General features: G+C 36.8%; 1 protein-coding gene across 2 annotated transcripts in view; it reads left to right on the top strand.

Moving 5' to 3' along the window:
• Positions 1 to 2,196: 2,196 nt before the first annotated feature.
• tmtc4 (transmembrane O-mannosyltransferase targeting cadherins 4) overlaps positions 2,197 to 16,893 on the top strand; it is a gene marked incomplete in the record, with an annotated part of 15,255 nt that continues 558 nt past the window's right edge. Inside the window, 17 exon segments of one of the 2 annotated variants that reach the window (XM_024286979.2) lie at positions 2,197 to 2,656; positions 2,752 to 2,950; positions 3,068 to 3,183; positions 4,170 to 4,386; positions 6,486 to 6,590; positions 6,791 to 6,878; positions 7,003 to 7,103; positions 7,441 to 7,533; positions 7,696 to 7,857; positions 10,226 to 10,428; positions 10,765 to 10,939; positions 11,067 to 11,198; positions 14,471 to 14,550; positions 14,624 to 14,731; positions 15,166 to 15,307; positions 15,479 to 15,593; positions 16,696 to 16,808. In XM_024286979.2, the coding sequence (XP_024142747.1) occupies positions 2,771 to 2,950; positions 3,068 to 3,183; positions 4,170 to 4,386; positions 6,486 to 6,590; positions 6,791 to 6,878; positions 7,003 to 7,103; positions 7,441 to 7,533; positions 7,696 to 7,857; positions 10,226 to 10,428; positions 10,765 to 10,939; positions 11,067 to 11,198; positions 14,471 to 14,550; positions 14,624 to 14,731; positions 15,166 to 15,307; positions 15,479 to 15,593; positions 16,696 to 16,808 (2,130 nt within the window). 2 annotated transcript variants of the gene reach the window in all.

The following is a 16,893-nucleotide window of genomic DNA, read 5'->3' as shown; positions in this document are numbered from 1 at the left end:
TGCCGGTGTTAACTCAAGAGGGAGAACTGACATGGCCGGTGTAAAAAGAAAGGCAGAGAAGGGCTCCTAATTTGCACTTATGCCTTATTACATCACTTGGAGTCTGATTTTCCACGTCTCTCACTGAATCTAATCACTGTTTTACATGAGAGGCTACTGCATTTACGCTTTTTCACCTCTAACCACAGGCTGCACAGTAGTGTGGTGCTTAAAGTTTAGACTCCTTGCAAGGATAAACTTATTTAAGTCTCTAGGGAGACTTGAGTTATTGAGCTTATGTTCTATCATCTTTTGATCTACTGTAAAAGTGTTCCCAGTGGTCTTTTTTAATGCTGTTTTTAGCCAAAATCAGTTTCAGTTTTTGCAGAGCAATCCCACCCCTCCTTCCCGTCACCTACAGCCTAGATCTGTTTACAGCCTCTCCTACTATCTTATAGCCCCTTATTTGTCCAACTGAACATCATTAGTCAAACAAAAATGGCAATAAATATTGGAGCTAACCAGCCCTACAGTTCTGAGCTAGATGCCAGCTTAGGCGAGGAAAACAAAGAAAAACAGTTCATGGATCTAGTTGACAACAAGTTGATGCATCAGAATACGGTGGAGAAGGGAGATTGAAGCCCGCCCACTTTATACGTCACAAATGTGCTCTTTTATAAACTGCATTTTTTTCTTCTGCTCCTGATTCACAAGGATTTAGACACAGATGTAATCACAGAACATTTTAAAATAAAACCTTTAGGACACTAACACAATGTTCAACAAAATTACCTGAAAGCCCACCTATATGTTTGGCTTTGCTATGCGTTGATTTATCCTAGTAGGAGTATGATAAACTATTTCCTAAGTTTTACATGGTAAGATCTCTAGCTGGGATTTCAAAAATAGTATTTTGGAACCCAGAATCTTTAACTAAGCGTTTGTCAAAATAAAAATAAGATACACCAGAAGTTTTAATTAGCATACACACACATATATATATATATATATATATATATATATATATATATATATATATATATATATATAAATGCAATAAAGTTCATAGTGTCTGTAGTATATATAACTTTTTTGATTACTTTGTTATTAGACACGCGATTTAAGTTGTACCTGACATGTTTCGACGGAGATGACTGATGACTGATGACTGATGACTGATGACTGATGAAGACGGAACATCTTCACCTATATATATATATCCTTTAAATATGTTTAATTTTGATAGAAAAATTGTCCTCAGAACAAACATTATTTCACTCCTGCTGATCTAAAAATGTTCAAACGGCTTTTTATTATAAATACCTATGTAAAAAAAGAAAAGAAAAAAGGAATTTAACTGATCACAAAACATTTTATATTAATTATGTGCTTTGGCCCATGGACGAGGTTCTGTGGTGCCTTTTGTACAAATATTTCTAAATCAAGGAATGAATTCCCAAAGCCATTTGTATTCTTGATCCTGTGAAATAAATATATATGTTTGTTTTCTCCACAAAAAGTGGAAATGTAAAGCTTGTACCAATCTTAAATTTAATTAGATTTTTTTCATTTTTTTTTCAGTCATTGATCAGTTGTCAATTGCCTGAATTTATTACACTACATCCCTTAAGTTATATTCTTCCTGTCCATGTCTCCTGCTTTTCAGGGTTTCCTTTTTATTTATTTATTTGATGCATTTCAAATTTGTTTTCATAGAAATGTCAAAATTTTTAATCAGATCAACTATGACTGTGGGTAAAATGTAGAGTTTTACAATCATCTATTTATATTTATTATTACATCAAATAAAGGGGAGGGAGGAGAATTTAAACAATTAGTTAAATAGATAAAAATGTAATAGGAACATTAAAAAAAATATCATAGCTGAAAATTAAAAATGCCAAAGAAGTAAAAATTGATTATGTTATAAAAGTCATTATGTCCGGTTGTTTGATGTCAAATATTTACAGAATATATAGCCAACAATCCTTGCAAAAGCACCATTACAACAGCAAGAAATTGTGTTTTAAATGAATCTTGAAAAAATAAATAAATAACACATTCAGATTAAGCAAAAGTAATGGAAATTGCATTTGTACAGGTTTCACAAAGACTTGTATAATTTAAAATAAACTTTTTTTTCCCCTAAAAAACTGCCTGTCCACTCAGAATGGCAACAGCTTCAAAGAGTATCCGCTATTGGCTAAAATTGATCACGTGGTAGTGACGCAAATCAGGAAGTGCCGATACCGAACGTGCTCGTTTGTTTACAGCAGCAGGCTCCCCGTTTTTATCTAGAAACCTGCTTACTCTTACTAATTATTATCTCCTTTCAGAAACATATTTTAAATATTTTGATATTTCTGCATAATTATTGCTATTGTGCTTATATCGCTTTGTATGCGTTCTTAAAAGCGTGTAGTTCGTTGATTTTCTCTCAGAGCTGCTAAAGTAGATAGATATTACTAGCTTAAACTACTTTGAATGAATGATTCCGTCGCTCGTATTTAATCAGTGACTCAAATGCAAAAATGCACCGGCTTTTGTGACCGCGAATGACTGTTTTTGTGGGTAAACGTGGGTTAGAGTGCAGCATGTCAGCTAACATGCAGGGAAGCTAACGTGGAAGTTGAACAGAACATCATGACCTCCGACAATTCCAATCTGGACAGATAAGGTGTGTTTATTCTGTACATGTTTACTCTGATCTTTCTTTGTTTGCACATTTTCTAGCCTTTGTTTAAGAATTCCCTTCATATTTTGCGTCTCCAGACACAATGGCACAAAATGAATGAAAACCCAGAGCATTATGGCGTTGACTCAAGTGTACTGGGATCACCACATCCCTCTGCCAAAGCTTACCTCTTTGCAAGCCAAAGTCACTGTTGCCCTCGTGGCTTTGCTGTGCTTCAGTAACAGCTATGATGGGGAGTTTGTGTTTGATGATTCTGAAGCAATTGTCAACAACAAGGTGAGTCTTTTTTTCTATGCATCACCTAATTTAAGAGATCATCGGTTGATCTTTTCCACCACTAGTTTGTTTATTATTAGTTTACGAGTTTTTTTGATTCTTATTTTTGAAATGCAGGACCTGAGACCAACAACACCCTTGAGCAACATTTGGTTTAATGACTTTTGGGGAAGCAATCTGAGAAGCAACTCCAGTCACAAATCCTACCGACCGCTCACTGTCCTTACATTTAGGTAAAGTTTCATCTGAACTTTTACACTCTCCAGAGTTTTAGTTAAAAAAAAATCCTCCTTGTTTATTATTCTCGTTTTCTACGTCTGAGTTGCCATCTGGCTCTAAACAGCTGGATATCTCCAGCATTTGTTGATTTGTTTCACCTTTAATGTTAGGTTAAGTGTGTGAGGAGCTGTAAGCTAGTGGAAGAGTGTGTAAACAAGATGGATGATGGGAAGTGGGGGCAGGCTTGATCTGTGCCAATGGTCCCTCCCACAATTCACTGGTGAATTCCTAAAAAAAAATCCTAGAAAACGACACAAGTTTTTAGATTTTGGTGAAAAAGAAAAGCACTTTAAAAGTAGGTAATCAAAGTGGGACTTTAATGTAATAAAAAGACAAACTAAAATTAAAAAATTTGGTCATAAAGCCTTTTCTTACTTTTTTAATGGAAACTTACCTTTAATTTGACAAGATCTCCACAACCAACCCCCCAAATGACTATATGATATGTAAATGAATTTATTTTAAAAAATTGAAATATGCCTTTATCTGAGCATAATATGAGTGAATAAATACCTAAAACAAAAATAAATAGTATTGCAACTCAAGTTGTTATATCTAAATTGTTACAAATAAACCTAGCTACACAACAAGAACATTGCATTTTCAAAAATCAACAAAAACCATGACACACAATAATTTTTGCAGTTGTTGCAGGCTTTAAAATGAACCGAAATAAACATTTACTGTAAGCTTCACCAAGCACCTGCTAAAAAAAAAGCTAAAACCAGAAAATATAGTTTTTATCCTTCTAGTTTTAAGTGATTCAAAAGTTCGGACTCGTTTTATTTTATTTTTTCTGGTCATATTTTAATTCCTCTCGTTCCAGTAGCATTAACACCACTTCCTCCCTTAACCCAATCACAGCTTGGAAATCCATTTGTACTTTTCCTGTAACTAATACACATGTAGCATGAAGCTTTTCCTTATCTTGCCATTGCAGACTGAACCACCTCATAGCTGGAGGCCTCCATCCTGTTGGTTTCCATGTCCTGAACATCATCCTCCACGCTGTCATATCCGCCCTCATGATTGATGTGTTTGCTATACTGATTGGTGGACTGGGCCGCGATGAGGACGGGCAGAGGGTGAACCTTGCTCCCAAGACGTCGCTTCTTGCTGCCCTGTTCTTTGCTGCACATCCAGTCCACACAGAAAGTGTAAGTAAATACAACAGCGTTAGGTTTCACTTGGCATGCAGTAGGTTAAATATTCTTGGGTTTTTTTTCTTGCATTCCTCTCCATCATTATTTTTACAGAGGACAATATGGATGACTAATGAATTATAAAAAAAAAAAAAAAAAATCGTGGAAAACTAAAAAGATTCTAGAACCGAATAGAAATATGTCATCTGGTAATGAAAAAGTTTAAAGTTTTAATATAGGATTATTCATTTAAAATAAACGTTAAGCTAGTCAATTTAATTAACTAACCCTTTTCTATCTATACTGCATTGTTGTTGACCGCTATAAGTCCTACTCTTCCTGTAGGCTCATGGTAAAGGGTTGTTGTTGCCCGACACATATTGGAGCTATGTATTCGTACAGTTTTGAGGCAGATGTCAGCTCAGACGAGGAAACCAAAGACATGCATGGATCTAGCCGTCTACAAGTGGATGCATCAGAATGGAGCAGAGCAGAAGTATGTGGTCTGCCCAGCGTATTTTCATAAATAAGCTCTTTTTTCAAACGCATTTTTTTTCCTCTGCTCCTGATTCACAACAACGTGAATAAAGAAATAGTCAGAAATTCAATTTTATGCTTCATTTTCTATGTATATGTTCTCCATCATCAGAAAAATACTTCAAGTAAATATTAAAAACATTGCAGTGAGTCTTTAACTCGGTGAAATGCCAAATGTTGCGAGTGTTTTCTCACTGGAATCCCCCACAGACCTGCTGGCATCCTTGCACACCCATCAGTTGTATGTAACTTAAAGAGAGACGTTAGTTACTATATGAGTGGTGCTTATCATGAGACCCCACAGATGGATGATCCCACAGTCTAAAGGTGGCAGGAGAGAAAAAAATATGGTGCTCGAAAATTAATTAACTAATTAAGTCCCTCCCCCTGCTGGAGCCGGCTGCAGAAAAACATCATTTGAAGTCATTGACCAAAAGTCCTCGATTTAAGTCTCCGTTTTAAGCTTTCAACCTTTTTTCCCTTCGTAACTGCTTACATGATCAGCTGATTCATCAGCTGTATTCAGCTGGCTGTAGTAGTTGTAAAAATTTGAACACTTGTTAATGTTGACTTGAAAGGAATAAAACGATTCACATTCTCTGTCCCATTTGAAGCTCTTCTAGCACACTAAGCTGCTAGACAGTTACAGTTTATTCATATTTAAAAGCTTAAAAGCTGATCATTCTGAAAAGTTTCCTAAAATTGCAAAATGTGTTCTTCCACCTAGAGATTGTTTCTGGCTCCATCTTGCATGTGACCCTTGGCCCCTCGAAGGTGGAGTGAAGCGTTAGAATGTCATTTCTAGTGTCTGCTAGGCCTTTAGACGTCCTTTAGTTTGATTTATTTATTGTTGACACATTCACTTGTGTATTTTACAATGCCCTTTTAACACAGGATAAATTAGACTTTTATTCCTTCCAGTAATCTTTAATGTCAAAAGGTTTTAAATGACGTTCAAACAATTAGTTTGAACTTCTTCTGGGTCACGTTCAGTCCTTCAAAAAGAAATAGAAATTAATTAAAGAAGAAAATCTACTTTGTTTTTCTTAGATTTAAAAAAAAATGATTAAAAATATCTAATTAACTGAGATTTTCCCACTTTCTTTCTGATAAGTATAGTTTTCATTTCTTTTCATTTAGAGGGAGAACAGGCAAGTCTGTAGAAAACTGATGCAGTGTTTTTTTTACTGTACAAACTCCTTTAATTTTGGTTTCAGGTGATCAATATTGCAGGTAGTTGCAGAGGCTTCTACAACTGCCTGCTGTTTATTAATATTTCTTTTTGGTAAAAGGTGAATAAAAATGAAAAAACAACTTTTCCTTTTAAAATAGTTTTCCTAAACCAGCCTGGTATCTCAGAACACAAGTCCAAAGGTTTGAATCCTAAACATCAGGGCTTCCATGCCAAGAACAAAAGCCCCCTCTCGGTTGGGAGTGTCGGCCCAAGGTGGTGTAGTAGCACGGCCAGACTATTATCTGTGTCGGGATGCTTATTGACCCGCCAGTGTATGTGTTTTTGCTGTAAAGCCTGGTTGGAAAGCAGCAATTCCCCCTCTATGTTCTCTTTAATCATGCAGGGCAAAGACAGGGCGAGACCTGGGGGGGGCTGCAAGAAAGGCAGGCTGTTGGTTCAGGCCTGCTGTATGTATCAAAGCAAGCAACCCCAGGACGCCAACCATACTGTACCCACACACTGTATACAACACACACATGCACACAACAACAACAAACCAGAGCTATAATGAGCTTTTCTTGCCTCTTTTGTTAAATGCCCATTCATTTGTAGCAGAGCGGAGCAGAAATCAGGGAAGTTTGACAAAAATGTTTTTATATATATATATTTTTGAAATCTCTTCCTGCCTCTCCTCGCGGTTTCATTCAGGTGGCGGGCATCGTGGGCCGAGCTGACCTGCTGTGCGCTCTCTTCTTCCAGCTCTCTTTCCTCACTTACTGCAAAGCCTTCTACAAAGGTGAGTGTTTGCCCACAGATATTCCTCTATTCAATTTGCGCCCATCGTCAGTGTAAGACATGATCAAAGTGTTGGACTTTAACTGGCATTTCCGACACACAGAGGCTCCGCTTTGTGTTTGCAGGGAGCGACAGGGAGGACGGCTTCTCTGTCCGCTGGGTTGCGGTCAGCCTCTTGCTTTGTGCTGCAGCCATGCTCTGCAAGGAACAAGGCATCACTGTTTTGGTAGAAGCACTTTTACCAATTTTTAGAGCAATATCTTGATTTTAACTAAAAAACAATTTAAAGACCCACATCTTTTGATCTATTTTATGTGTCCTCAGTGCTCTTTTAGGGATAATTAGGCAGTTTTTAGCTAAAATCTTTTAAGATAGTTTCTGCAGAACGATAGTTCATTTAAAAAATGCCACTAGATCATGTTAAAAACACAATTTTTATCATTCTTTAATGTTTCATCTTAGATGGAGAAAGCATATATGAAGTTTGGTAAAGATCTCCGTTTTAGCTGTCATCTATCTAAATTATAAATGCCATTAATGCTTCTCCATTTCTCTTCCCTCAGGGTGTGAACGCAGCCTTTGATGTCCTCCTGATCTGTAATGTCAATGTGTATGAACTCAGCCAGAGGCTGCTGTTCAGGAAAAAATCCCTGGCTGTGAGTTTCACTTCATACACCCATCTCCTCCCCTCTGTCATATGGCGTTCCCTCACATATATGATTAATGCCACATCGCATGTAAAGCTGTTCAGATTTCTTTACATTACTAAACTGCTTCGGAAAGGCTTTTAATAGTAAGTGACAGTATTTTGCTTCCAGTTCAGTGAGATTTTGTCAATGGGATTGCTGACACGCTTGGCTCTTCTGGGTCTTGGGGGGATCTCAATGCTGTACGGCCGCTGGAGGATTATGGGCACAGGACCGCCGGTGTTTACCGAAGTAGACAACCCCGCCTCGTTTGAAGAAAACATCGTGATTAGAGTAAGTGGGATTTGTTTATAGAGTTTCTGCAGTTGGAAAAAAAAATCTTGAAGTTCCACTCCGATCGTCTTCTTATCTAGTGGTCTTTCAATTATGATCATTATTTTAGCTAAAACTAAAAAACACTTTTTTTGACATAGTTTCTGCAGGGCGGCAGGAGTTCATTCGAAATTTTCCTGTAAAGTGTAGGCGGGACTTTTGTGGTGGAGCAACCCCTCCCCATTGTTGAGAGCTCAGGGAAGGGAGCTTGTTCGTCACAAACAGCATTTTTTTACAGCAATTTGAATAAAGATATAATTAGAAATGCAATTTTTAGTTCATTTTCTGTATGAAAAAAAATGACACCATAACATGGTAAAAATGCCAAAACACAATTTTTATTGGAGTGGCTTTTTAGGTATTTTATGGAATAAGTAATAGGATTATGTAGCCCTTCATGGTCATTTTTTTCCCTATTAGCTGTTAGCAACAAACTCTCTTTGCCATCAATTGTTTAAAAGTCTTACTGGACTGGATGTCCAAAACTAAACAATTTGTCTCCCAATTTCAACACCACTTGATTTATTTTCTCAATTCCTCCCTAAAAAATATTTTGTATAGAAAAGAAAAACAGTTCTCATATAAATAAAGATTTAAACTGGGCTAAAGTTGAACTGTCTTTAAATAATATGCAAATTCTTAAATCAAAAAGTAACAAAGTTTTTTGTTTTTTCCTGAAAATTCAAAGCAAAATGATTTAAAGAGAATTTTAATCATTAATTTGATAAATTGATACAACATTTCTTAATAACGATTGATTAAAAGCACATCCAGACACTTACTGGAACAATTAATCTGGCTGTTTAAAGTTAGCTTCATTTTTGTGATCAATAAATATTCCTCCCCCCTGGTTCACACAGCAGGCGTTACGACTCCGATGCGACCGCTGGAGTCTTTACGTAACCTCCACTGCATACACTCGCATCCGACCTCTGAGATCTAGCCTCCCTGGCGCTCCAAATCCGTTTTGTTAGGTTCAAATTTTTGCCTGAGTCACAGAACTTTTAGTGAAGTTGGGGCTTTTAATGACCTAAACTGTGATAAATGGCGGGTGATTGCGTGAACCCACGTGAGTTAAAATTTCTCGAGGTCGGCAGCAGAGAATGTGGCTGCATCATCCAGTAGCCAATGGGAGTCATTTGCATTTTGTGTGAGCCCGGGGTTGGAAACTGGATTCATATTATAGCAGGGAAGCTGGACTGTTAATAACAAGCTTCCATCTGGTTTTAAATTTTAAAAAGCCACCGCTTCCTTTTCCATCTCATAAAGTAATTTAATGTTTCTAACTTTTAGTTAACGCTTTTAGTTAACCTGAAGCTACATTCACACGACACATGTTCAAGGGTCCACGTCCAATGACATGTATGCGCGTTTCGAACTTCCACATTCAAAACTCTCACATGTATGTGTAGCTACACACATTCTCGACCGTTTTTGGACTGTCGTTATAAAACGTGCAACCAAAGAAAGTGTATTAAAAGTTTAACAAGGTCACTTCCTCCCACTCCCCTTTCAAGCATTCTATGTGTGATTGATTATGTAATATGTGTCTATTTTATGTATTATTACCTGATTGCTTGAAATAAACCATTTCATTCATTCATTCATTCAATCTTTGACCAATCAGGAACTCGGATTTGGAAGTGACATATCTGAATTTAAGGAAGTTCCAACCTTTTGAAAGTTGATCATGAAGGAGAAATTAATAATTGCGGTTTGTGCCCCTAATTTTATGAGATTAAGTCTTTCGGAATAGAGCTGTGAAAGAAAAAGTCTGCGAGATGTACATCTCTTTAACATTTTGTACCAAGCCCCTTCCAACTGTTGGTACATGTTCTAGTATCAGGTAGCAACAGTCCAGTGTGAACACCATATATAGACGCACGTTTAGCACGTCACATGCCCTGTGTCTACGTATCAAAAAAACAGCTTTTTGCTTATTTCTGTACAAAACAGTAAAACTGAAAAAATAAATGTCCACTTAATCATAATGTTCCTGCTCTTGGAGGCAGCTGTGTCTCCTCTGACCGTCACATCTGCTCTCTTTAGATCAGAAATGAGATGTCTTCTCAACCTTTTGCCAGAAGAGTTTTGGAAAACTATTACATATAGTAGTCCTGTTCTTCAGTCATTGTTTCATCACATCTGACTCAAATCATTGTTGACTGAGGCTTTAAAAGACGCTGAAATGATAGGTGGAGAGCCAGAATGGAGCCAAACTAACATGTTTCTTCATGAGTGATCCTAATTTTTAACTCTAATATGTCAAATAATCTCTTTCCTCGTAATTTCCTCCACTCTGTCATCCTTCTCCCTTTTTGATCGGCAGATACTGAACTATAATTACTACTACTCTCTAAATGCCTGGCTGCTGCTGTGTCCCTGGTGGCTGTGTTTTGATTGGTCCATGGGCTGTGTGCCCCTCATTAAGTCGGCCACTGATTGGAGGATGGTGTGGCTGCTGCTGCTCTGGTGCTTCTTGCTAGGCTTGATAGGCCAAGCCTTATGCTCACAGGACAGTCAGAGGAGGAGGTAAGCAAGCAAAGTCATCGCAGATTGGCGGTACATGACAGGAAGATGACATGTTGGTGTTGGAAAACCTGAACCTGATTATGATGACGATGGCGTGTTCATTAAAGTGTGACCAGAAGTCTTGATTGATGTTTGTTCAGTATTTTTCTCCAGCTCTTATTTTGAAAACCTAAAGCAGATCTGTATTGTGTTGTGTAGGTACAATTAATAGACATAAATGTTTTGCTCATTTAATTTTAGCAACAAAATTTTAATAAGATTCAAAGAATCCTCAAGTCTTGGAGGTTCATTTTTCTGCAGCTTTCCATATTTCTTATTTTCTCATCCCCCTGATAGGACTCTGACCCTGGGCCTGGTGCTGCTGGTGGTTCCTTTTCTCCCCGCATGTAACGTTTTCTTCAGAGTGGGCTTTGTCATCGCTGAGAGAGTGCTTTATCTGTCTTCTGCCGGCTACTGCTTACTGCTGGCATTCTCACTGGGACACTGCTGCTGTCGCTGGACCAGATACAAGGTGGAGTCAAAGTAGAAGGAAAGAACTCATGCCAGTTTAAAAAAAAGTCATTAGTGCTGAAATATCTTGGCATAAACATATTTTTTGTGTTATTTTTTTTATGTCTTTACTATCTTTTCCTTTCCAGAAGTTGCTGCTTGCCTTGACGCTGGCGCTCTTATGCATGTATGTAGCTCGCTGTGCCCTCCGCAGCCAGCAGTGGCGGTCGGAGCAAAGCCTGTTCACCAGCGCGCTGTCTGTCTGTCCTCTCAATGCCAAGGTACAAAAAACAACAACAAGAATAAATAATTACATAGAAATTTCATGCGCTGTGTTATGACAGTACATAAAAAAAGAAACGTAATACATTTATGAGAACAAAGTCATAAACGTATGGAAAAAACGTAATCTTATGAGTATAAAGTAGTAAATTTATGAGAAAAAAGTCGTAGTTTTACAAGGAAAAGGTTTTTTTGGACATAAAGTTGTTTTTTTTAGCCTCCATCCATATTACGTCCCAACTAAATCCATCAAAGCACCGATTTACAGCGATACTGTAAGACTTTAGTTTATCACTGGTATCTATGTCCCATAATGCATTTGGATTTCTGCAAATAGACAACAGCGTGACCACCAGAAATGCTTTCATTGTATGGAAGCCCAAACTGTTCATAATTATATAAATGAATACAACATTATTTAATCAAGCAACACTCCGATAAAAGTCTTTTCAATAAATAATTGACCATTTTATTATGAAATACATTTCATTAAAATTTAAATGGACCATTTTATTATGAAATGTATTTCATTTTTACTTTAAAACATATTTTTTATGTTAAAAATATTTCATAATAAAAATATATATCATAATAATTTTTTTTTTCATGTTGGATTTTATTATAATCATGTGGGGGTTTCTTTTGTTGAAACTTTTATTTCAAAATTACTGTTTTCCAAAGTGTCCTTTTTATTTCACAATGCTGTTTTTCAGAACGACGTATTTATTTCATGATGAGCTTTTTCCGAATAATAACTCTGTCTGTCAATCAAACCAGACAAGGCGGGGTCACGTTTGTGATTGGCTACTCCTTTAATCAGACATTAGCAGCAGCACCAACTACATCGATCGAGTGTTCCTTCAGCCAACGTGATGGTGCAGTACACACTCCTCAACACTAGGTGGGAGTATGCAACTCAGCGCGACCAGTCTCCCAGTCTCCTACAAAAACGTTCAGTACCCACGTTTGTCCACAGGTAAAAACGTAGCAGTTTCACAAATAAAACGGGTCTAAATTGTGGAATTGCTACGTCTCATTCTCTCATTCATTTCTACGGAGGTGCGCCGGATCACGTGACTGATCACGTGGCTTTTGAGTTTCTGCCTGTCGCTAGCAAAAACACGGTGGGATATTCACTCTTTTTCGGTGGAAAATTCCTCAGAATAAAATATTTTGTGGACTAATCTTTATTTTGACAATATTTCTAGTGAGAAATGCACCCGTTACTATCAGGATATACATTTATTTTGGACATACAGTTCGTAGTTTGTCTGTTTTGCTGGACTTCTCCCCAAAAGGGGCTCCAAAGTCGTGGAATATCAACATTTCCGGTGCACGGAACAATCCCGGAACCGGACGATCAGCAGGATTTGGTGACCCGACCCGCGTCGGTGCCGCGTCAGGGTTTGGGTTAGAGTAGGTTCGGACAAACCGCCCGGACCCTTTTTAATTGGGCCCGGAATGACTCCCGTAAAGCTAGAACGTGATAACACTGACTATTTCCGGTCGAGGACGGTCTAAAGTTTAAAAGTTTCCTGAAACGAAGATTCTCAACCATAAACATAATGTTCCTTTTTTCTCCCTCATAAACAAACACAAATGTCGGTTAGTTTAAGTGACAATAACGAGGATGCTTTCACACTAAATGAAGAAAGAAAAAAAATATTTTTTTATTGTGCTACACACAGTAGAGCAGGAGTCTAGGCATACAAGTCGATTTCAGAGGATCAGCCAATGAACGTTTAGATCCCGCCCACTTTCAGTGATTGACAGACAGAGTTATTATTCGGAAAAAGCTCATCATGAAATAAATACGTCGTTCTGAAAAACAGCATTGTGAAATAAAAAGGACACTTTGGAAAACAGTAATTTTGAAATACAAGCTTTTACAAAAAAAACCTCACATGATTATAATAATATCCAACATGAAAAAAAAATTATTATGATATATATTTTTATTATGAAATGTTTTTAACATAAAAATTATGTTTTAAAGTAAAAATGAAATATATTTCATAATAAAATGGTCCATTTAAATTTTAATGAAATGTATTTCATAATAAAATGGTCAATTATTTATTGAAAAGACTTTTATCGGAGTGTTGCTTGATTAAATAATGATGTATTTATTTATTTAATTATGAACAGTTTGGGCTTCCATATCATTGTGGGTCAAGAATCTTTTTCTGAAGAGGCAGAGTTTCCTGCAAATTATTTTCAATGTTCCTATAATTATAATAAAACAATGTTGACTCACTGAAATATTTCCTTATTATTTCTTATTTAAGATTTTCTTATTTGTGAAACTGATGCTGAAGTAACAACTTTGCATTGCAATATTTGTTCTTTTTTATTTGTTTCCTATTTTTCTCAGTAAACACCATTTTAGCTCATACATTTGTGACTTTTATCCATCTAATTTATAAATTAGGAAATAAATGTATTTGAGTAATATATTACATTTTTTATTCATAATTCTACAAGTTTTGTTCTCCTAAAATTACGATTTTTTTCTTATAATTTAATGACTTAATTCTTGTACAATCGAGACTTTTATTCTCATAGATTTACGATTTTATTCTTGTGAAATTACAACTGTTTTTTTCCCCCATAATTTTACAACTTTTTTCTTATAATATTTCAACTTTTTTCTTATAATTTTGCAACTTTACTCTCATAAGTACTTAAGTTTTTTTTCTCATAAAGTTACGTCTTTTATTAAAATTAATTTATTTTATTATTAATTTTATTAAATTAATTATTTTTCTTATAATTGTACGACTTTTTCTTCCCATAAATACTTGACTTTTTTACTCATAGTTACAACTTCTATTTTTCTTATAATGTTACGTCTTTATTCTTTATAATTTACAACTTTATTTTCATAAATACTTGAATTTTACCCTCATAAGTTTACAACTTTTTTCTCGTAATATTACAACTTATTTTCTTGTAATTTTACAACTTTATTCTCATTCTTTATTCTTAACACTTGATTTCTATTCTCAGAAGTTTACAACTTCTTGTAAAATTACAACTTTTTCTTTAATTTTACAACTTTATTCCTATAAATATTTGACTTTATTACTTATAGTTACATGTTTACTTTCGTAAAATTTATTTTTTATAATATTACGACTTTATTCTTGTAAGGTTACGACTTTCATTCCCACAAGTTTACAGCTGTATTTCGGTACTCTATATATTCATTGTTTTCCATTAATACTCCACCATAGCGTGTGAACCAGCTCAGACATGACTTGTCTTTAAGGTGCATTACAACGTGGGTAAGAACCTGGCCGACAGAGGGAACTCCACTGCTGCTGTCCGGTACTACAGAGAGGCTGTGAGGTAGCTAACTCGCTTTTATTCAGCTTTTATTTCATTGATCCATAAGCTGACTTCTGTCGTCAAAACCCCTCAGGCTCCACCCGACCTACGTCCACGCAATGAACAACCTGGGAAACATCCTAAAGGAGAAGAATGAGCTGATAGAGGCGGAGCAGCTATTGTCGAAAGCTGTGTCCATCCAGTAGGTTTTTCTTTAAAGACCCATTGAAAATGGTGTTTTTGGCATGATCTTGTAGCATTTTTCTCATTATTTTAAAGAAATTAGGCTTAAAATTGCATTTTCTAAGTATTTCTTCACTGATATTGTTGTGAATCAAAAGTAGACAAAAAGTGTATTTGTTATGATCAAGCTCCCTAAAGCAAAAGGGAGGGGAAAGGGGGCGGGGTTGCTCCTCACCAACAGTTAGAAGCAAATTTCTAATGAAATCTTGCTGCTTCGCAGAAACTGGCTGAGAAAAAGTCACAGTTTTTTTTAACTTTGGCAAAAAAACTGCATCATCATAATTAAAATTCCCCCTCGGAACTCTTTGAAAATAGATTCGTTTTTTATTTATCTATTTTTTAATGAATGGATTTCATTTTTTTTTTTTTTCATTTATGCTTTTATTTTGTCAGATCTGACTTTGCAGCAGCTTGGATGAATCTTGGTATAGTTCAGAACAGCCTCCACAGGTTCGAGGAAGCAGAGCAGAGCTACTTGAACGCCATCCGCTTCCGCAAAAAATACCCAGATTGTTACTACAACCTGGGACGATTGGTGAGTTTCCTCACTAAAACACTTAAATACACAAGAAATAAATGTTCTATTTAAGTCTAAGAGCACAAATCACTTACATATATATAAAAAAACAGTTTGCAGTATGATAATTGTCTTTTGTGTGTTGAAACATGCCGCTATTTATTTATTTATTTATTTCTCTCTCGACAGTACGCAGACCAAAACCGACATGTGGACGCTCTGAACGCATGGAGGAATGCAACTGTGCTAAAACCTGATCACAGCCTGGCTTGGAACAACATGGTCATCCTGCTGGACAATTTAGGCAATTAAAAAAAACACATACTGACTTTTTATCGCACAAATTAAACTATTCCGCTTTTTTTCCTTTCTATTTGTGATCTGTGTTCAAGCCACATTTAGGATTCACTGGGCTATCAAAAAGCCCTCTGCTGTGGTTGCAGCATTAATATCCAAAAATCAAACCCTTGTTAGCTTTGGAAAGGCGGGAAATCTAAATGGCCAACAAGATTAGACCGGAAGAGCAGGAATCAGCAATGCTTGAAATTTATGTATTAAAGCTTTGTGTTGTGAGTTTTGAAGGCACTCTTCCCTGCCGTGTGGAGAATGCTCTGATTTCCAAATGCTCAAGCCGTTTTGTTAGAAGCTGCTCCCGCGGGGGCGGAGTCTCCCAGGAGGGTACTGGAACCGTCCAATCAGAGCCCAGTGTGACCCCGATCAAACGCAGGCGAGCACAGCCAGAACAGCGCCCCCTCAGAGTTCCCCTGCCGTATTTGTTCCCCAAATCTGGCAGAAATAATTCTACCCATCTTTCCCGGCTCCCCACCAAACCACGAAGAGAGAGAAAACAGATGAACAATAGGTGACATTTTGGAATTTGTGAGGATTTTGGCAGCACTTGCTTTTCTTTGGTGTTTTTTTTTTTTTTTTTTTTTCCTCAAACAATAGAGATTCATGCAGACGTGCACGCTCACACATGTAAGTCACACAAGCTGTGTCTAAAAGGCACAGGCCATGACTCAGGACATGGCTGCCATTGTTTCCCCCTCTGTCTGTCTCTTCTCTCCATTTCTGGCCAGACATCAGACAGATCTGTGACAGAGATCAATAACTCAGTGGGCCTTGTGTTCAACCTTAATTAGGAGACTAAACCACCCTTACATGTGTGGAGAGGGGAAAAACTCTCCTTTTGATATTCCTGACAAACAAAGCAAGCAGATTTTTTTTTATTTCCCTCTTTTTAATCTATTTACTTCTAAAACGAAATCATTTCTGCAAAGAACCTCAATGTTTTCTACCATGCTATAAATAAATACGAGCATGTGCTTCTAGCTGTGGGTATTCTGTGGGCATCATTTAATATTAATGTCTGACATTTTTGTTAATTTTTCCGGTCTGTCTTCAAGGTAACCTGGCTCAGGCGGAGCTGATCGGCAGAGAGGCGCTGAGGATCGTCCCTAATGACCACACCATCATGTTTTCCTTGGCAAACGTCCTGGGAAAATTAGAGAAATATAAGGTCAGTTAGCAGCTGAAACAACAGTCAGATCAATGTGTGTGTGTGTGTGTGTGTGTCGGGTCAGAAGAGGTGAATTTATCTGTAG

Source organism: Oryzias melastigma, linkage group LG21 (assembly GCF_002922805.2).
Source record: "Oryzias melastigma strain HK-1 linkage group LG21, ASM292280v2, whole genome shotgun sequence".
NCBI classification, from domain to species: Eukaryota; Metazoa; Chordata; class Actinopteri; order Beloniformes; family Adrianichthyidae; genus Oryzias; species Oryzias melastigma.
The sequence above is the reverse complement of the archived record's forward strand: the minus strand, read 5'-3'. Positions and strand labels throughout refer to the sequence as shown.